Source organism: Hippoglossus stenolepis, chromosome 8 (assembly GCF_022539355.2).
Source record: "Hippoglossus stenolepis isolate QCI-W04-F060 chromosome 8, HSTE1.2, whole genome shotgun sequence".
NCBI classification, from domain to species: domain Eukaryota; kingdom Metazoa; phylum Chordata; class Actinopteri; order Pleuronectiformes; family Pleuronectidae; genus Hippoglossus; species Hippoglossus stenolepis.
This window is the reverse complement of record NC_061490.1, coordinates 17775722-17797463: the sequence shown is the minus strand read 5'-3', so window position 1 is coordinate 17797463 and position 21742 is coordinate 17775722. Positions and strand designations below refer to the sequence as shown.

Here is a 21742-nt window from a genome sequence, read left to right as displayed (position 1 = left end):
TCTCTGACATATTTGTTCCAATCGAGTTCCAAACTAGACATGTAAGACAAGAGTCCCAGCCTGATGACATCTACACAGAAATCTTGACTTAAAATCACAGCGCCCCCTGGTGGAAACAGGAAATGTCTTGTTTTTTGCATGTCTTACACTTGGATGTATTCCTCCTCATCCACTGACCGTAACCATGTCAAACTGTATCAAACGGGTCTCAAGACATTGATAATGTAGGCATAAGATTACTGGGACTTTTCGTCAAACGCCATATTAATGGTGTGGTGTTAAAGTTCATCAACTCGCTAGACCTAAATATGCTAGACCAAACAGGCAGCCTTCGTTACTTTTCGTTACTTTTTACTTTTCGTTACGTCACGTTACGTCACTTTACGTTACTTTACGTTACTTTACGTTACTTTACGTTACTTTACGTTACTTTACTTTACGTTACTTCACGTTACTTTACGTTACTTTACGTTACGTTATATCTATTTATATAGCACTTCTCAAAACAAAGTTACAAGATGCCTCACAAATAAATGACACACAAGTAAAATAAATAAACATAAAAAATACTAAAATCCAAACAAGACCACCCGTTAGAATGATAAAAACTTGAATTAGGTAAAATCGGAGAGTGTGATACGATAAAAGTGTGTGTAAAACTTTAAATTAAAGGAGGTTACTGAGTCAGCCTGTTGTATTTCCTCAGGCAGAGCCTCTGAGCTCTTAATTCTAAAAACTGTAAACACAAGTTCCCTATCCACTGTATGATATAATCTTTGTGGTAGAGCGAACTGTGGCATCTTTTAACAATGCCTGATCTGACTTGACAGCTGGCTATTTACATGTTTTTAGGAGTGGGGAGATGTTTCTTTATTTGTTACCTCTACCTGGAAGGAAGTGCAGCTTGTTATTGTCACCTAAATACTCCAGGGAATGCAGAGCTTGTCATACGAGTTCCTGGGCAATGAGGGCCACACACGCTTGACAAAAGGAGACTTTAAATGACAAGGACCTGCAGGACCAGTTTCCCTAAACAAAGAGGAGAGAGGCAGGGCTGGTAGAAGCTGACACACTGCTGGCTTCAAAAAGGAAAAAGAAAACAACAGAATGTGGTAGAGCAAAGTGTTAGAAAAGCAGTGCTGGTGCATCAACACTGGAGCTGAGAGGGACGGAGACAGAGAGGAGGAAAAAGGAAGGGTAAATAAGAGAGGGAGACAGATAAGGAGCAGGTGAAGAGGGTGGAGTTGAGAAAAACACTGAAGGTGGAAGGTAGACAAACAGAGAGCAGTACGTCAATCCCCTGAGCCTGACGTCGCCTGAGAGAAACAAGACAATGACGATCTGAGCAGGCTCCACGTTCATCTGGGAGGATGTGTGAAAGGTGCCTGTCTGCGTGAAGGAGGGAAACATGAGCCTCCAATAACAGGATCTATCATTTTATCTGGGGTCTAAGTAACAACTGAAGGAGCTGAGGTAAGAAATAATTCACTACGTGTCTCCTCACGGTCACTCCATCGGATTTTGAAGTCATGAAGGCAGCAGCGAGGTGGAGGGAGCTGGTGTATCTGCCTCGTGTTCATGTAAATAAAAGCTTCAACTGTGTGTATCTCACTCTTTCTGTGATTATCATTGGTTTGAATGTGCGAGCCACTGCTGTTCTGTCCTGTATGTTTGCCCTTTAGGGTGTGTAGTGCAGCCCTGGTAATAATGTGTACAAAAAATGCAGATGAACAGGTTTGGACTGCCGGGATCTGATGTGAGAGGACGATCATGGGGTTAAAATGGTTTTCTGTGAGGCGGCAGTGTCACTTGAAGTATATATCCTTATATCCTTGTTTTTCTTCACGGGGCTTTGATAAAGGGTGTGTGTTCTAGTTGAGCTCATATAATATGACTTCATCTTTAAGATTGACAAACAGAGGAGGTGTGTGCTGTGAAGACACAGGGAGCAAGGTTCACTGTGGTTGAAGAAGATGCAGCGAAGTGTCAGAAGAGTTTTTTTACTCTGATATTCTAAAACGTCTCAGAGGCTGTGATACAACACTGTTCCTGGTCTCAGTTACACGTTGGCTCAGACACCTTCTCACACTGGTTACGTGGCTGCAGGAGTCATGTTACCACTCAGAGTGGGTTTCACGATTTCCACTGTCACTTTATATCTGCTGCTTTGAATCATGTGCGTCCATTTGGTCATCCACGACAAAGACTTTAAGACCTAACAACTGTATGAGCATATAGAAACAACCTACTTGAAACCTACTAAATACTTGACTTTTTGAAATCAAGATCCATGAATGATTCCCGTAGCAAACAGTGACAAAAAAAGTTCTATCTCACGGTGAAAATGACAGGAAGTGAAAAATAAAAACCTGGATCCGCACCAAAATCGAAAGGGAATCCTCCCTGACCCTGACCACGACCACATCCTTCCACCAAGTTTCATAGAAATCAGTTGTGTTGTTTTCACGTAATCCTGCTGACAAACTTCCAAACAAATGGACTGAGGTGAAAACATAACCTCCCTGGCGGAGCTATTAGAGACCTAAATGTGTGAAATGGACAAAAGTGAATAAAATACACTCTCACATTTACATTTGACAGGATGTCTTCGCTGTCAGAGGCAGACTACCGCTGCAAACATGGAGATACAATCTGTGGTGAGTCTTATTATCAGAGATAGATCTTGAAGACTCCGACCATCAGTGACGTGAAAGGTCACTGGAGTCGAGAGATGAACAAACATACCGGCACACGTCGTGCAAATACAGAGCCGCTGACGTTTCCTTGTATCTGCTCCGTGCTGTGTGCAGAGATCCGTGTCTACGAGCAGGAGGTGATCGTAGTGCCCATCTTCCTGCTGGCCAGCTTCCTGGTCACCCTGGTCTTCGTTTTGCTGATGCGCTTCTGTCCGGAGAGAGTCGAACGGATGCGTCCACGGGCCTCAAAGTCGACCTCCAGGAGAGAACTGCATGGTATCGATGGTAAGACACCGGAGCAGACGATGTTTTCATCTGTGTATTTCTTCTGTTGCAGTTTTCAGGAGGTGGACATGTATCTCATCAAAGCAGTGAAAGTGTTTGAAACTTTTCACACCGTTAAACTTCAAAATCAAATCAAATTCTGTTTGATTTTCCTACAATATTTAGATCATGTTTGCTTTTCGATCTTATCCTTTAAAATCACATGTAAATAAGTGAAACCAAAATTGTAAAAGCTTTCACCCGCTCACAGACAGATCATACAGTTTATCATTGCTATTCTGCAACACTATGAAGCATGTGTAAGCACGATGAAAACATTTAATAAATGGTTTATAACACACTATAATGCATTGGTAATAAGCTATTTGTTTTTTTAAGTATGTGCTATAACCACCAGAAATGGAGTCCCAAGGTTATGCATGACGCAGTATATTGATGAATGACATTATAGTAAAACTCTGTAATATTACAAAATACTGTGCTTTAACTAGTACTCAAAATGTCCATATAGCTGCATACGACTACATAATAGTGTGATATAAACTGGTTATTAAATATTTGTTCTTAAACTCAAGATGCATGTATGTGATCAATTATTTAATTATTCAATACAGAGATAATCCTACCTTTGGCTTTTTCCATTACACTGCAGCTGAGCATTCTTGACTATTTATAATGTTTTATTATTATTTAAAAAATATATTTCAATACTGGAAATAATAATAATAATAATTCTGATCTTGTATTTATTCCATAATAATGATTATTCTCTCTCTCCCTCTGTATCTCTGTCCGTAGCTCCACCAGGCATCAATGTGCTGGAGCATGAAAGCATCGCTCTGGACATACCCACTTCCTACTCCACCTTCAACCCCACAAACGCCTACTCCTCCAAGAACCTCTCCGTGCCTGTGAGAACACTCGCTCCCCCGCCCGACCCCCAACCACAGCCCTTCCAGCCCAGTTTCACTCCCATCGTCCAGCCCAGGGAGTTGCCCCGCCAGAGGTTGCCCGAGTCCTTCAACCTGGTCACCCCTCTGCCCGTGGCCTTCAGCCTGCGCTCCGACTCCTCTGTGTCCCTCTACAGGGCCCGGATGGAGAACAGGAACGTGGTCCTGCGGGTGCTGAATGGTGAGATGGTTAAAGAGCTCATAATCATCTGATTTTCAGGTCTTTCTTTTCTGACTTCTGCTGCTACAGTTTTTAGTTTTTCATTTTCGTTTCCCTGTCGTTTTTTTTTATGCTCCACAGACTCTGCGGATGCTTCAGAAAGACACAACTTCCTGGGTTTTGCCTCCTTCCTGGCTCAGCTCGGGCCTCATCCATTCCTGCCGGAGCTGCTCGGTGTGGTGTCCCTGCGAGCTCCCCTGGTCACAGTGGTGGAGGAGCTGGAGAACAGAGACCTGCTCAGCCTCCTGTGGAGATCCAGACAGGTAGGAAGTGTGAGGTGTTTTAAAAAAATTATATAACTGAAGTAAAATAGGAAATGACAGAATATAACTTGTTGGGGTGTTTATTCTTTCAGGAACATGTGGATCCTCCATGTGAAATAACTGAGAGAAGAATATTTACTATGGCCCAGCAGGTGGCCTCAGCTCTGGTCAGTATGAAAATAACTAACAACTTTTTAAGCCACGTTTGACTTTGAAATCAGTGACAGAACTCGGGACTGAACCTCAGGATTGACTTGTTGACAGGATTTTCCTCCAAAGCACATGCACAAAAAAACACATGCGCCTGCCTGTTAATCGCCAAAATGTTACTTTTACAGCTTTGAGCAACTGGAGCCCTACAAAAAAAAAATTCTAAAATTAAATTAACTTCCATCCCGGAAACAAAAATACTTTTATTCAATTGGTTTTCACTTTTTCATGACCTCTACATTAATATGCTTTAAGTCTGATCTAAAAATGCACGTTCTTCTCTCCAAACAATTCAAATGTTACGCCGACATACAGGAATATTTAAGTTACAGTAACCGCACAGGCCTGTCTGTTTAATCCTGAGATGTCCTCGTCTTCTTCCTCTATCAGGAGTTCCTTCACAGCAAAGATCTTCTCCACGGAAATATTCGTGCCCGCAACGTACTGGTCAGCAAGGACTACACGGCCAAGCTCTGGGGTCTTCATGGGGTCCACACGAGGAAAGACCAGGGGGTCACTCAGAAGGATGATACCAGCTTGAAGAAATGGCAGGCGCCAGAGCTGCTGGCCAAGAGGCCGGCCAGTCAGAGCAGTGACGTGTGAGTTCTTCTTACACTGAAACTAAAAATTGCTACAAACTACCGTTACTGTAGGATATGAAATAAATGTTATTAGGGACATTTATTTTTCATTCAGTGAAAACTAACCAATACTTTCCTTTGTGTGCGTCTCTCCAGCTGGTCCTTTGGCCTCTTACTGTATGAGATGGCAACACTGGGTAAGTTCATCTGTGACTTAATTTATTATTATTATTATTATTATAAATTCATGGATCGACTCATAAATGTATTTAGTAGATAAGTATGATTCTCTACTACAAGGGACAGCAATAAACAGTAGGGTCACAATATTTATATACTGTGATATTATGATTATGTGTCTCAACACATTGACATTTCCCATACACATACATTTATTTTAGTTAATTAGTAAAGGTGAGGTATTTTATGTCGATATTTGATTTTAATAGAATTTTATCTATATGGTATTTAATATGCTGAATCAGCCAAAAAGAGACATGTCATCTATGCTTAAAGGACGGTGGCCCTGAAATGCAAATGACAATTGGGAAAAGAAAAAAACAAATAAAAAACAAACAATGGTTTACCTCAAAACACAACAACAGATAAGAAAACACAAAACAATTGAAACATGACATTAACCTCTAAAGAAAAAGGGAGGTACCTGCTGTTGTGTTTTCCACCAAAATAAGGAGTTTCTCTGTTGACCATAAACATTGGTGTTGTAATGTGAAAATATGTAATCTCCCCACATGTGCTATTTACTCTCCAGGTGAAGCTCCGTTTGCAGAAATCCCAGTTAATGAACTTCTACAGTTTCACCAAAGAGGGAAGAGTCTGAAAAAACCTTCCAACTCCTCCAACGCTCTGTGAGTAACCAGACGACACAAACCCAAACCTGAGGCAACTCAGCGATTGCCGAAGTTCTCTCATTAACAAACAAACGTTTTGCCTCTCTCAGGTACACCGTCATTAAAGGTTGCTGTAATTGGAAGGATCAGGATCGACCCTCCCTGGCTGACGTGAGCCGAAAGCTCGCCTCAGGGGAGAAGAGCGCCTCCGACAAAGTCCTCAAGGCGCCTGGGACCATTAACATTGAGCAGTATCTGAAGGAAGCGGGATACGGGGAGTCCAACAGCTACACTGTTTTCTGATCACTGCCTGGGCCGGCACTATTCTAAAATACCCCAGTGGTGCACTTTTACAACACAAAGTCTTTCTGGTGCAATTACAGTGTCCTGTGTAGAAGTGGACACTGAGTCTCTACCTTTATTTTGCTGTGTATTCTCACACTTAATGTTGATGCAAACAACGAGAAGATCTTACATGTATATTAAGCTATTTACCTTTTGAAACCGTGACTCATTTGTGGGGGAAAATACATGAAATGTTGTAATAGTGAACTTTTAAGATACGTAAACTTGACCGACGTACAGCTGCTGCATCCTGACCTTGTAGAAGGTACCGTAGATATGATGGTTTACAAATGTTTACAACCTGAAGCCGATGTATATGAAAAGATGTAATATATACATGTTATTACGCTATTTTTGTACAATTCTATATTAGTTAGAGTTATGGAAATGTAGGATTTGTTAATAAAATTGCAATATTGTTACACGTTTTCTCTATGAGCTCAGTTCATGTGGATGGACCTGAGAAATGAAGTGAAGTATTTACATTTAAATAAATAAATCATCTAGGGTGACCTTATTTACTTTTCAAGGAAATTTAAATGTAAAAGCATGAATAAACACGTCCTGTTACAAGAATCGTTTTATTGGCATTATTGCATACATGTACAAAGAGCACTTCCACTTCGCCCACTAGAGGGCAAACTGTGAAGAATACCTATTTTCAGGTAGTTAGGTTGATTAAAGCTACTAAAACTATTATATCCATGAAAAAATAATTTTGATTGTAATACAAAATGGAAAAGATACAAAACTAAACTTTTAATAACTAATAAAATGAACTAATTAAGATTCTAGGCTGTTTGAGTGTCCTTCGCTCGATGAGATTGGAGCCTGGGTTAAACATCTATGGTTAAAAAAAAAAAAAAAGTACTCAGACAGAAACGTTTCAATGAAGTGGTTGTTGCTGACATCAGAAATCATACTACTAAAGTTAAAGCACTGTTTGAAATACAGCAAGAAGGCAACATGTCTTTTTTGAACCCAACAGGTGAGCTGTTCTAGCTAGAACACCGAGCATCGATAACTGCAGGCTGGTGTATAGTTTACATACAAAAGGTCTCTACACACGGTAACAGAAAAAAAGTGACCAACAGACAGACATGGGTATTTCAGAATGTCCTTTCTCACCACCCACACATACACATATATTCAGTTTTTACACATTCAAGGTCCAAAGGGTAAACTGTCCGTTTCCATATCAGCACACGGTTGATGGAGCACCATTGTTTTGTAATGATCTCAGTCTTAGGTTTATAACTTGTTACTAACAAAAGGAGCAAGTCCAGGTATTGATCCCCGCTTTAGCACCGACCTCTTCACTCACGCAGGCTGTTGATGGAGGCACAGATCTTGAGAGCGGGACCCAGCTTGATATTCATGGTGGAGATGAGATGGTCCTCTCGCAGAAGCAGGAGAGCCTGCCCGTCTATTTCCTGGGACAGAAACTGGGCGGCCAGCTCTTCACAACCTGAGCACAAAAGAGAGACAAGGTGATACAACCAGCCCAGAAAGAGACCAGCGACCTGCGTTACTAAGTGAGTTCAACACGCACAGGATATGTTTTCGTTATCCAGCTTCACTTAACCTTACATCGGCTGAACTGATAACCTCTACTACGAAGCTGCTTATCAACCGTCTCAGTGAACCCTGGGTTTTCTTATCCAGCTAAGTGAGTGTTAATGCGACAGAGGGGGAGTTGCTGATAGAATCAAGTCAGTGACATATAAAATTTACAAAAGTTTCAAACAGCAAAATGATTCCACCCATCTATAAAAAGATCTGCTGACATTTATTATTTCTCAATTTACTGCGCCTCAACTCTTTTGTCCCTGCCAGGATCCTGTAGATCGATAACTCTGTTTTCCAGTAATCTGATTAGCAGTTCAGTGTAAGTTACCATGGCGATTTACCCTGGTAACAAGTGAAACAGCTTCACAGGACTGAAAACTCAGGGTTGAACCTCAAGTTACCTCAGTGACCACAAATCCTCCTTCATAGCTAAGGCCCCAGGAGACATGTTGCATCACACACTGAGGCTTTTAACAGTTTCCTAATCACTGAACACCAACCTTGAAGCGAAGAGATGAACCTGCAGACTTCTTCAACACTCCATTGAGCAGGAGTTGCTGAGAGAAAGTGGGCGCCCTCCAGTGGAAGGCTACCAGGAGCTGAACTGTCAGACTGAGGGGCGCTGTGGTCCGCTCTGGAGCAGGAGTGTGAGGAGGTTGGAGAAAGTGAAGGAGAATCATCCTCCTCTTCTTCCTCCCCATCGCTGGACACGTCCTCCGAGCGACTGGACTCAGAATGACACTGCACCCAAAAGAGCGGAGATTTAGATTATTAAAAAAGCCAGTGAGAGTATGCATAATTTTTTACTAATATATCACATGATATAAACAATCTTCAGAAAGATGAGCTACAAATACAAAATGCATTTTGAAGGACAGGTTACATCATTTCCTAAAACTAGAATTCTAGTTTTTAGCAAATGTAACTCAAAAGGAGGTAAATAGTGCATCTGGTAGGGACTGTTTTCAGAGGATTAGCACATATTTCGTACTCTAATGAGCATCCAGTAGGCTCCAGTAAGCTGTATGAGGATTTGACTCAAAATAAATTATTGGTGTGTTTTTTAATAATAATAATCGATAGTAGATCAAGTCATTACTGTCTCAAAATATGTAATATCTCCAACTTTGTCCTTTAAACTTCAGTTCTTACCTTCACAGCTAGATGCCTGTTTGACATTTTATTACAGGTGATATTAGAACTGCTCCTGCGGGAGGGGCCCCTGCGCTTTGCCATGCTCTCAGACGGTGCAGGAGGGGATGCCAGTCCTGCTCCACTTCGGACCCGGCTTGTCTTGAAGTGTTGGCTGCAGCTCACATTGTACCTGTGGACCAAGAGGAACAGTCAATACACAGGAAGGGATTTGGAGTTCCATGTTGTTGCCTGCTCAGAGTTTTTAGCTTATTTTAAACAAGGTAGCATAAAAAACGAAGTTATTTAATTATCTCTAAGGCTCATTTATGCTCAACGTTAGATATGTGTACAGACACGGACTGAGTCTTCTGTCTGCACTTGGATGAAAGAGACAAAATGGGGCAGTACCACTGGAAATCATGGGGGGCAGGGTAGCCAATAATTCAAACGAGACAATCAGGACACGAGGAAGAAATTCAACCATGGCAGAACTTTTTGAGGAGAGACTTTGCGAGTTGTTAAGAAATGACATACATCTATTACTTTGCCCAGGCACAGGAACAAACAGCCACTATTTCCTCTTTCTTAAGAGGTACAACATCACAACCTCCTCCACCATTGCCATGTTTGTTGTTGTCAGTAACTGTTGACTCTGCGCTGCCCTCTAGTGGATGTATTGCTTAACAACCATTTCAATGTTAGAGAATCAGACATTGAAGTATGTGGGAGGTGATTTATCTCTCTTTGCAGAAACAAGCCTTTAGGATGTTGGAGGAAATCCTACCTCTTAGCACAAGTATTTGAGCAGAACCTCTTTGAGCCTCTGAACTGGCTGGCTGGTGCCAGGTTTCCACAGTATTCACACTTCAACACTGCAGAGAAAAGTAAAGTATACAGATATATTACATTTGGAAAATACATACAAACAGGTTTATGGTATCATATTCTTTCAAATCCAAAACTCCACTTACATGGAGGTCCGTTTTCTGAGCGGCCAGCCAGAGCAAAATCTCTGTCTTTGAGGAGTCCGGCAACCTGTCACATCACATACAAGCCTGACAGTAAGGAGCTTTTCACACAGAAAGCAACACAGCCAGTGTCATTCAAACTTAAGCTAGGATTTTATGTGAAATCTGCATTTTCATGGCAGGGTGCACTTACAGGGAAGGGTTCAGCTCCCTCCTGGATAACAAAGCCCTCTATGAGGTGGGTGAGAACTTGAGGTTTGACCACTGCCTGCGGAACCGGAGCTCTGTCTTTGTCCCCATGCCCAACTCTTGGCAAAGGCAGAGGTAAGGACAGCGTGGGAGGAGATGAGAAGGCAGCTGTTGCAGGAGCTACAGTGAGGATTGAAACAAACAGGGAACAGGTTATTAAACCAGATTTCAAGGTTTCAAATATTACTAATTATTTGTGCTGGATTTGGAGAAGACAAACTGACCTGAGTCCTTTGTGGGGGCAGGGGATAAGGGAGGAGCAGAATCTTTTACTGGTGCAGAGTCTAATGATTCTGTCGCCATCTCGTTTGGTACATCACAGTCAGATTTTCTCTTAAGAGAGCCAATGGCAGGCTTCATCTGATGGTATGTGGAGGAAAAAGCAGCGGCAGTTATTAGACTTCACCTAAGCAAAACAGTGTCAGTGTCACCGAGTTCGTCCTTTCAAATGGTTGATCTTACCATCGCACTGTTGTTGGACACTGTGTTAACATTCCCACTAGCTGTGTTGTCATGGGCTGTGCTGCTTCGTGCATTGGCCAGGGCAACAGCCTGAGCATTTCCGGCTAAGCCCTGCCTGGCTCCCACAAGCTGCACAGGGATGTGGGGATGGTTGTGTCCTGCAGTGGAGGCATGGCTGTTGCTAGGTGGTGCTGGTAGAATGGGAGGTGGGTGTCTAGGAGGCAACTGCACAGGTAAACGGTGTCCCTGGGCTGTCTTGGGCTGGATAGGCACAGGCCCTTTGTCTGCTGTAGCGCAGGCCTGTTGTAGTGGCTGCACCACCAGAGTCTGTGTGTTGATGTTGGCTTTTGTGGTCACTGAGCCAATGGTGTAGCCCTGGGTGGAGGTAGGAACATTTGACGTGGGTACCAAGATCACAGGGGCAGCAGAGGAGGACAAGAGGAGTTGTGAGAGAGGGAGTGCTGCAGAGTTGGTGGAGGAGGGAGCTACAGAAGCAGCAGGGGTGACAGTCATGGCCTGGTTTCCAGTTTTTACAGTCATAGTGTTGGCAGTGGACTGCTGAGTAAAATTGGGTTTGACTATTTGTTGTTGCTGTTGTGGTTGTACTTGCTGCTGCTGAGCGTTCTGGGAGAAAGTCTGCTGCTGCTGACCGAGAGGAAAGCTGGCACAGTCTTTCCTCTCTGGAAGCTCAGACTTGATAGAAACTGCTCTGGGAGTGGAAGCACAGTGTAGGGCCAAGTTCTGCACCTAGGACATAAAGGAGTATTTGAGAAATAAAGCAGGAGAAGAGAGTCTTGTGACTATTTGACTGGACCAATCATATTTCTTAAACAAACAATATACAAATCTGAAGACTATACAACTTTTAAATAGCTCAAACTTGACATTACAGTTATTTAATGGCACTCAAACCTGATCATTGTCCGACTGGGCAGTGGTAGGAGCAACTTCATGCTGTTGTTGTTGTTGCTGTTGCTGCTGCTGCTGCATCTGAGGCTGTGTCTGGGTCACTGTGGCTACAGTAGCTGTAGCTGTTCCACCAGGCATAAAGATGAGCTGAGAAGCAAGGGGAGCCCTGAGAGAGCGGTTGACCTATATAGGAACAGGACAGATTATCAGTGTTGAAGTGTATAATTTTTTTAATGACATTGAAAACTAATGACATTCTATTAGAGCAATCCAAGGAATACATTTGGAACACCAAATCAATAAGATTTTTCAAAAACAGAATAAACAGCTAAATTATTATATCAAAAGCACTGGTGACACTGACAAGAGCAATATATATATATATAAAATGTTTTGATTGTTGCCTAAAACCCACCCTAAGATACATCTGTCCCTGTCCTGCCGAGTTTCCACCCAGCAACACAGACTGGTTGAGAGCTGGAGTGGTTGCAGAGGTTGCCAGGCCGTGGGGACGAGGATTGGTCATCGTCCCTACTGCAGATGTGGTGCTGAGGTTGACCTGGGAGGAACAACAACTTGCATTTGTAACCAAAAAAAACTACTACTTGATAAGTTAGCTGTGTGTCATTCCCAAAGTAAATATTAGTAAATATTGCTTACAGTGGTAGGTACTTGGGACGTGCTGTTACTCAGGGTGTTGGACTGGCGACTAGCTGCAAGGGTGGCCTGGATAAAAGAGAGAAATTACAATTTAAAGAGATCAAAAATAAATAAAATTGGGTCACAACTGAATTTTCCTACTGGTACTGCCAGTTACCTGTTGCACTGCGGCCAAGTTATGGAGTTGGGCACTGTTGATCTGCTGCTGCAGCATGAGCTGCTGGAAGTATTGAGCTGCATTTGGCTGTCTTTGCAGAGCTTGAAGAGCCTAAACACACAAAATCACACACACACACACACACACACACACACACACACACACACACACACACACACACACACACACACACACACACACACACACACACACACACACACACACACACACACACACACACACACACACACACAACTTTGAGACTTATCCAAAGGGTATTTACATTTGTACATTATGATAAATTGCAAATATAAATTGTTAGCTAACTCTCACCTGTACAGCCTGTCTCTCATACAGAGACATGTTGGCTATCTGGGGTGCGCGGGAGTTCCCACTTGTCTGAGTCGGATTTCCATTGGTGGTGCTTGTGTTTTGGTCTTCGCCTCCATCCATGTTTGCTGCTCAAAACCAAAAGTGGCAGTGACGAATGACATGTGCTGCACACACACACAATAATTACTTCCACTGCATAACATTACAACTGTAACTATCTCAGCATGTACACTCTGTACCCCAAACTGGTCTCAAAGACAATTTAATAAATAGGCCCATCAACAACATATAGAACAACGTATATTGGTATTTTGCATGTGCCTGACCACTGATCTCTAACAGCTGTTATTAACTGTAATTACTGATGTGATGCCACTTTAGGTAAGTATCTCAGCAATGACTCAAAAACCAAAGATCAAACTTTCTGGAGGTCTTCATGACAGTATAGGTTAACTTCTGTTTATGTTTGACCACATTTTAAATAAAAAGATTTTTTTTGCAATTCAACTTTAACAGTCATAATCACTCGTGATGTTGTTATTTTACATTAGGAATAGCATATTGTTAAGATAAAATGGAGCTGGAAAAGGGATATACTATATATAGAACAACAACAACAGCAATAATCATAATCTCTGCATAACCAATAAATGGGTCTCTCACGAGGGGCTAACAAGCTCAAAACAAATGCACAAATGGGCTGAAGTCTCTGGGGACTGAGAGTTCCCAGCATTAGGATCACTTCATATAAACAGAGGTGCCTGGTATTATTGTTTTACAGGGGGTCCATAAATCACAGCCCCGCACAGATGTGTCAACACTGAAATGAGCGGAGCAGATGTTGCCACAGTTTGGCCGCTGGTCGTAGGGCGCAGGGCCGAGGTGCTACTTTCATTATGCGACCAGTTGTCAACATGATAGATGGACAGCAAAGAGAGAACATGGAGGAAAACACCAAGTAAGACAGGGGCTAGCTAGCTGCGGCTAACTACAATGGACTTTGGTGGTTAGCTGTAATTAAAACAGCAAGTGTGAAACAGCATGATTACAAACAGTAAGGTTTGAAACCGAGTTTGAAAAAAAAAAAAAGAACGAGTGCTGGACTGTTCAAAAAAAGTGAAAGAGTAACACATACGTTTATTAGCAATGTAAATGCACCATGGTTAGGCTAACTAACTAGCGATGCTAGCAGACAGAAAGATAGCAACTAGTTGACTGTCGCCCCGGCATCAAAGCAGCCATTAGTGATTTAAAGGAGACTTTCGCGTTTATCTTACCTGTTTGTTTCTGTTCTTTCACAAGTTAAGAACAGATTAATGTTGAGCTCCTTGGTTTTAACTGCAAACAACGACAGACAGACAGACAGACAGACACAGACAGAGCGACAGACAGCTCCTCTCAGGGATTTTGCCTCCAACCAAACCCCGCCCCTTCTTCTTCTTCTACTGGTGTTTATTGGCAGCCCAGCTTATAGGTGCATTACCGCCACCTTCTGAACCGGAGTGTGGAGCAGTAGCTTGGCGGCAACAGAAACTAAACTAAAATGAAACTATTTTCCTTTTTCCTGTTTCTCTTTAATAGTTCATTAGAAGATGATGTATATTCCTTGATGTCTTTCCTAACACATTTTCTTAGTGTAATATTTTGCTATTCGTCTTTTAATCCTGATATTAAGTCCCTTCTTTGGTCATTATATATGTTACACTCTATCAATACATGAGTGACAGTTTGTGTTTTTTTGCAGTGTTCGCAGAGTCCAGTTGGGACTTGCTTGCCTATTTTATGAAGAGTATCGTTGACTTGCTCCAGTCTGCTTCTCTCACCAGTGCCTACATGTTTTTGAATTCTGTACAAGTGTCTCCTTGTGTCATTTTAATCCCAGTATTCTTGCCATGTTTTGTGACTGTATTCGTTAATGACAGTTTTGATTTCTGCTTTGCTTAATGTTACTTGTATGTCGGTTGCTGATCGTTTTAATGACTTTATGTTTTGTGTTTATATATATATTTGCCTTCTCATTGCCTTCCACTCCCACGTGAGCAGGAACCCATCGGAAAGAGATACAGTATTAAACCCTCTGATTTATTGTCCCTCTTCTTCTTGTGCTTAAATTAAATGTTATCGCATACATTTCAAAACATGGGAGCAATAATTAGTATTATAAGTATATTATTCTGTACTCTACTTCTTTTCTTATCTATTTCTTAAACTTGTCTCATTGTATCGTGTCTTAACTTATCTTGGAAGAAAATATGTACACATCAAAGAACTGTGAATAAAATCTTGGTGTAAATTTGTTTTTCAAGGCTAGTTTTAGAACCTCTAATACAGAGACGTGTTATTAACTGCCATTATTGAAGAAGATCTTAATCATTGACTTAATTTCAATACAAGTTACTAATAAAATATAAGGTGTAAGTTATGTCTTTTATGAAAACATTAACATCTATTAAATCTCAAATTGTGACTGCACGTTGTTGTGTTCTGAGTTCATCACGAGAACGGGCATAAATAAACTAGAAACTAGTTTCTTATATATTTTTTAATGCAATCAGAAAACAAACAAAAAGATGTGTGTTGGTTGAAGTAATCAAACAATAAGCAAAAAAAACGTTCAGATTAATAAACACAAAATAGTAAATGACAGAAACAAAGTGCTCACACTTACAGTAGTACAGTAACTCGGCTCACTGAACCCTTCCAACATTTTCCGTCGAGTTGAAAAAGTCTGCTTTAATTCTCAGTAGTAATAATCATTACAATAGATTTATGTAGAAATATTACAAACCTTACTCTTGATATCCTCAATAAACTATAACATTTTGCAGTTATATTATATTTATACAAGACAAAAGGTTAAGTGCTTTCTTTGCCACTTTATGTAAAAGAAGCAGCCTGAGAATTTGGTCTAACATGAGTCTACAAATCATATAAGTGGACAGATGAGTTTGCCCACTATAATATGCATTATCAAATGAAAATGTAACTTAGTATGTACATATTCTGCATATACAGAACATACTTTGGAAATTCTAAATTATGAATAGCAGAATAAATCTTCAAATGACTTCCAATTGTCTCTAATTTGAAACAGTTACTTAATAAGGTTGGTTTAGCACAAGACTTTTACAGCATTGTTGACCTTTCTGACAAATTAAAGAAGAGGATTGTTTAGTTACAATCAAACTCAAATTTCAGTCAGGAAACCGAGAATATTTACCAATTTATAGATATTTGCACAGACGTAGAAGCTCTTCTCGGTAATTTCGGAAAAGGGAAACTAAAAATCTAAGTCTTTCCAGCTATGGATTTTGCAGTGATTTCTATTTGTGTAGACTATTCACAACACTTCAAATTAAGCTCTTACATTCTTATATTCAATCTCTTCTTTTTAAAGCAACCTAGAACAAATTAAAGCCGGATAACACAAGCAAAAGAACTTGTGTGTGTTTTGTAACCTGCAACTGTCAGCGCACAACCACACCCCCGGTAAGAAGAGCTTGCTGCAACCTGCACATAAAGTGATTAGCTAAGCAGAATAAGATGAGCAATAGGTCACTGGGTTGACATAACGTAGAAATCCAAACTCTGACTTCCACATAAGAAACATCACACTTGTCACTTTGCAGTCGAGGATGAATTACTCATTGACTTATTTCAAACATGAAGCATGATATTCATGGTTTAAAGAGAAAGCAGGTTTTCCGCCCTGTGAGTAATTTGCCCTTTTACGTGACAGGCAGATCAGTAGTTGTTCTAGGCACATGTCTGGAATACACATGAACTGTGAGAAGGTCCTGACCAACACAAACAAACCAAAAACAGACGTGGGTCAAACAGCAGTTTCATCGAACTTGTGAAAGAGTAAACTGTGTCACACAGTGAGAAATTGTGTCCCATTTCTGACATATTCAGGTCACATAGGTAGTAAGTGGTCATCTCTCTCTTCTGGCTCTTCCTCTAAACTTTCTGGGGCCACTGCCCTGTAGGCTGGGGATCCCTCTCGATTTCCTGACCGGCAGACAAAGTCACACCCATCCTGTAAATGAGACATGTTTCTTAAGAACTGAATGAAACATACTAGAATTACCACTCAGCGGTTGTATGTCTCCACCAACCACTGCAGTGTCAGTCTACATACGTAGAGGACACGTACGTAGTCTCCCCTCCGACTGATATGAGGTCATCGAGAAAGTATAATCAGTTAATTTGTCAGTGAGGAGGCTTAAAAAAACAAATCTCAAAAGCTTTTAATAACGTCATCCTCATGTGGATCAGACTTACCGCTGTCAGGTTACCAAATTCCACCCAGAAGGCGTAATTGGGAAATTGCTCCATCCCTTTGGCGCCAACAATCAGACGCTGGTAGAGGAAACCTCCAATGAGGTAAACAGCCAGAAGACAAACCCCACTGAAAGAAGAGAGCGAGCGTGATCACTGATCTTTCTAATATTTAACAATAGAAAGGGATTTTTTGACTTTTTACACACATTATGAGTAATATGGAGCCGGGGCTGAGCTTAGACGAAGGATCTGGACACACCGCGCTGGAGTCCATCTTAAACAGGTAAAAACAGTCTTGCTCCCGCTCCCTCTCCTCCTGAAGCACCTCCAGCTGGCCCTGGGTGAGAGAGGGTGAGAGAGGGTGAGAGAGGGTGAGAGAGAGAGGTAGAGGTGAGAGAGAGAGAGAGAGAGAGAGAGAGAGAGAGAGAGAGAGAGAGAGAGAGGTAAATAACACGTGTTTAGAAAGAGACAGAGGGTGAAAGAGAGAATTAGGTTGTGCTCAGGCAAACATTAGCACTCTGAGACAGAACGTATTTCAATGAGACTACAAAAAAAAATGCTGGAAAAGTTGTCCTGACTCAAATTTTTACCCAAACACAAGGTGACTAACAATATGATTTATTATTAATACTTTATTATTATCATTTATTATTAAAACTCTATGTCATTGTATTAGAAAAAAGTCTTATAATTCATGGAAATTATCAAAATTCATCTTCACAGCTGAAAGAACACATTATTTTTATTAAATGCAGAGCTGGTTTTTTATCTAAATGTTCTGTCATTTTGTTTCTTGAATATGATGATGTAAACGCCATCTGTAGTTCTTTTACCATATCCACCTTCCGGTTGCAAGAGATCATAACAAAGGCTTTTCTCTTTTCCTTGGAGCAGTGGGCATTATATGGGTCGCCATTTCTGTAGATCAACATCACCCAGTCACCTGGAAAAGCAAGAACATTTTTAAAAACAGACAAAAGTGAACTAAAGCACAACATCAATTTGTCCATGAGTTATTTGAATTCTCAAGCTTCAGCCTTCTTTCTAGTAATTTGTAAAAAAATAATTCTGCAACCTAATCCAAATTTTGGGACAAAGAATCTAGCAAATGTCACAAAAGATATCCTGGCAAAACAAAAAAAATCAGGGTCAGTTCTTAGATTCTGCAGAGACTTACTATCCCCAAAGGCTTCCGTTGCATTATACTGTCCAATCACAGTTGTTTTCGTTTCGGTTCCCTTGCTGTCCACTTGAATGAGCCCAGCTCCTTGAACGCCTCCTGCATCTCCACACAACTGGAATATGTACTTGTAACTCTCTTCTTTGTCCACGGACACTACTGTAAAGCTGTCAATCACAGTAAAAATAAATGATAACAATAAATGTGAGGGTAAAAACTCAAGGCGTAAAAACACCGGAGGGGTTTGCCTTTCACACATGAACAATGGAGCCGGAGATTCTCTGCTCAGTTCACAAAAACACAGAATTCGGGGGGAAGCAGGATGTAACGTTTATTTCCGCCACTGAAATGTGATATTGTTCACAGCAGTGTTGACAGTGACAGTGTTGGCTCATATCACCACAAACTCTCTTGATATCTTTGTTGGTGTCTTTGCTTTTTCATCCTGAGATATTTGTTTTTTAAGATGTTTGCATCTTTAGCGTGTTAGAAACGTCATCAACACGTCAACTTGCTCGTGTTGAATCATGCGGAGGATCTCCTGCTATGTTCTCACATCGGCTCCTACGGACTTTCTTCTGACTCTTCACCAGGGGACTGGTAAGAGAAAGTCAGCAGAAAGTCCTGAGGCTCTCACTTGAACATTAGTGTTCACACATAAAGACCCTCCAGAGTATGCCTGTAAGGTTCCCCTGAGTTCAGTGCATGTCTGAAAGCAGCTTGAGTCGTTACTTACTTCTTATTGGTGAGTGGTGCCAGTCGATTGAGGACTGTCCATTCCGACTTGGAGTCATAGAGCAATTTACAGCTGTTGATGCCGTCAGCGGCGAACACCACACTCCCACACAGGACCAGCTGAACTACAAGGGTCCACACCAGGAAGGGCCTTCTACTGTACACCTGGAACAGATGGTACAAGGACAAAGTTATCTTTTTTTTGTTTTTTTAAAGGCCATTATTTCATTTATCACCAAGCAGGCGAGTCTAATATCATCACATTTTCTTCATTGAAGGTGTGACCACATGATAATGTCCAAAACCATGTCAACTGAAAGATAGGCAGCTATTATATTAAGTGTAGGGATAATCATTCCTGTCATTTCTCAATACAAATTGACACTGCATGTTTTCCTTATCAAAACTATCACTTTCTTATCAATATACGAGTATTCTTTCTGTGATAGCATCAACAATTTTGTCTATCAGGTGTCAGGTGAAAAAAACAACAACAAAGAAACAAAAACATAACCCATTTATGATTTATCAGTTTCCAAAGAGCCACATATCTTGTTTTGTCCAAAACCCAATGATATTAAATGACCAACGATGCATAAAATAGTAAAAGGAACCTTAAAACAGATGCTAGTTGTTGTATATCTATCCACAGTTTTGATTAATCAACAGATCACTGTTCCCTTAATACTGACTTAAATCAACTTGTGCAATCAAAAAAAGATACATTAAATGTTCAATTTAAAGAAGAAAGGAGGAAAATGCCTTCAGTGTTATTAGGAAAAACTATTATTAGTGGAGGCTATGATATCTGGGGACATGGAAACAGAGCAAGTTGATGGTGAAGTTGTGAAACTAAATAAACATCGTGTGCGTGTTACAAGTGTGGTCCCCTCAGCACGAGGACACACAGCGAGTTCCACCTTGTTCCCTCACCTCCATGCCTGCTCCTGCTGTGAACGAATGGAACCAGCAGCTTCGATGCTCCCAGACGAGCTGACAGAGGAGTTGAAGACGGATCCAGCAGAAGATGAGCTGCAGCTTCCTCTACGCTAACGGTCGCTTCCTGGTTGAGTGCATGAGCAACGCGGCTCTGTTTTTATCCTGCGGGTAAACAAAGAAGCGAACCTGGCCGCAGTCGGGAGCTTGAATCGTCAGCTGCTCGCTTCTGGTCTGGAGAATAAAGCTACTTTCCCTGTCACTGAGAGAGGAGGACACTCAGGAAGCTAACAGGCTAACAGGCTACATGCAAACAGCAGCGGAGTGCGGAAGTGACCTGCACAGAGAGACACGTGACCGAGCTCGTGACGGTTGACCAATGAGGTGCCGCTGCGTCACTGCGATGTTTAATAGTACTGCAAGAACTCCACAAAATACTTATAACCTGGTACTACTACACTATTCTCCCTGAAAATACTATCTAAACATGTTTTCTTATGTACACCTACTTCTATAACCTCTTTATTTACTCAACATTATCTGTACAAACACTACAGAATGATGTGCAAATATATTCACATGTGCAGCATTTTACATTCACATGATATGAGGATATTTATTAAGTGCATGTATGTATTCATAGATACAGATGCAGTACAGAAACAATCCAAAAATATATCAAAAATTTAGTTTGAACTTCATTTAACAGATACATTGTTAACCCCATTGGTAGCTTCTTAGTCACACGCGATTAAATGCCCATCGAGACAACTATGCAAATTCAATCTATCTAATTCACGGAAATTTTGAAGTGCAACAATATTATATTTGCAGGAAATGACAGGAATCAATACATTTAATTTTCTTCAAAAGAGTAGATCATACCTACTGTGACCATGGATAGCCTCCAGCCCTGCCAAATGATAAGAGGATAAAGTTAATGAATGTATGGGTCATTGTTCTTCCATCCATCTATTACCAGTACTGTGCATTCTCGAGGGTCGCAGGGGGGCTGGAGCCAAACCCAGCTGATGCCGGGGCGAGATTTGGGGTACCCCCTGGACAGGCCGCCAGTACAGAGACAAACAAACAGTCAGACTTATATATGGGTCACTGTTAAAGTAATATGACTCTATACCATTCCCCATATTCCAAGAAGCTCTCATATCCTCCCTGCATCCCCCAAAAGACCTGCCCAGTGGGGTAAATACAGACTATAGTGGCTTTAACCTCCACCATAACTAAAAATAAAATGAATCACCATCATCTCAAACAACATGACCATAAAACTGAAACATCATGAGGGTAGGATTTATTGTTTTTATTGTTTTATTAGACTCTATTTTCAGTAGGTGTATCTTAAGAACTGGCAGGTGAACTGTACATTTGTAAAATGATTTTAAAATGAATTATACACTTTAGTTTACTTTATTTCATTTATAAAGGCCCCCATCAAAATTCATACAGAAAGCATGTTGATAAAGTGAAGGCATAGGTGAGGAAAAGCCGGAGTATTTCTAATGGAAGGCCCCATAAGAAAGGAAACAACCAAAGTGATCAAAGTTAGTGATTATTGTCTTGATTCAGTAATGAGATCTATGGTGTGAAATCTGTCCTCAGTCGTCAAACAACAAAGTAAAGTAATTTACCACTGTACGCTAATGTCCCTCTCTCCCTCTCCCATCCTCTGTGATTGCTTCATCTTGTTTTGGGGGATTTTTCCCCCTTTATTTCCCCTCTTCACTACCTCAGCAGTGAGCTCTCC

At 41.1% G+C, this 21742-nt stretch overlaps 3 protein-coding genes across 4 annotated transcripts; 1 reads left to right on the top strand and 2 right to left on the bottom strand.

Annotated features, from left to right (window-relative positions):
- The first annotated feature begins 962 nt into the window (after window positions 1–962).
- styk1b (serine/threonine/tyrosine kinase 1b) lies at window positions 963–6977 on the top strand. The gene is made up of 10 exons (XM_035162695.2): window positions 963–1473; window positions 2602–2657; window positions 2811–2981; window positions 3780–4112; window positions 4233–4414; window positions 4507–4581; window positions 5015–5223; window positions 5362–5402; window positions 5978–6074; window positions 6167–6977. Exons 2-10 carry the CDS (start codon window positions 2603–2605, stop codon window positions 6357–6359), a joined length of 1356 nt encoding a protein of 451 aa, XP_035018586.1. The 5' UTR covers window positions 963–1473; window position 2602; the 3' UTR covers window positions 6360–6977.
- phc1 (polyhomeotic homolog 1) lies at window positions 6964–14268 on the bottom strand. 2 transcript variants are annotated; one of them, XM_035162613.2, is made up of 14 exons: window positions 14120–14268; window positions 12843–13006; window positions 12510–12620; window positions 12353–12418; window positions 12108–12251; window positions 11696–11875; window positions 10784–11530; window positions 10546–10681; window positions 10266–10441; window positions 10076–10139; window positions 9889–9976; window positions 9123–9294; window positions 8471–8711; window positions 6964–7869 (listed from the first exon to the last, which is right to left on the bottom strand). In XM_035162613.2, exons 2-14 carry the CDS (start codon window positions 12960–12962, stop codon window positions 7718–7720), a joined length of 2397 nt encoding a protein of 798 aa, XP_035018504.1. In that variant the 5' UTR covers window positions 12963–13006; window positions 14120–14268; the 3' UTR covers window positions 6964–7717. The 2 variants fall into 2 exon arrangements, with proteins under 2 accessions (XP_035018504.1, XP_035018503.1); XM_035162612.2 differs by having other exon boundaries at window positions 12843–12967.
- Window positions 14269–15369: 1101 nt separating this feature from the next.
- Window positions 15370–20327, bottom strand: m6pr (mannose-6-phosphate receptor (cation dependent)). The gene is made up of 7 exons (XM_035162740.2): window positions 19975–20327; window positions 19043–19206; window positions 18304–18473; window positions 17960–18069; window positions 17333–17463; window positions 17127–17253; window positions 15370–16881 (listed from the first exon to the last, which is right to left on the bottom strand). Exons 1-7 carry the CDS (start codon window positions 19978–19980, stop codon window positions 16759–16761), a joined length of 831 nt encoding a protein of 276 aa, XP_035018631.1. The 5' UTR covers window positions 19981–20327; the 3' UTR covers window positions 15370–16758.
- Window positions 20328–21742: the final 1415 nt, after the last annotated feature.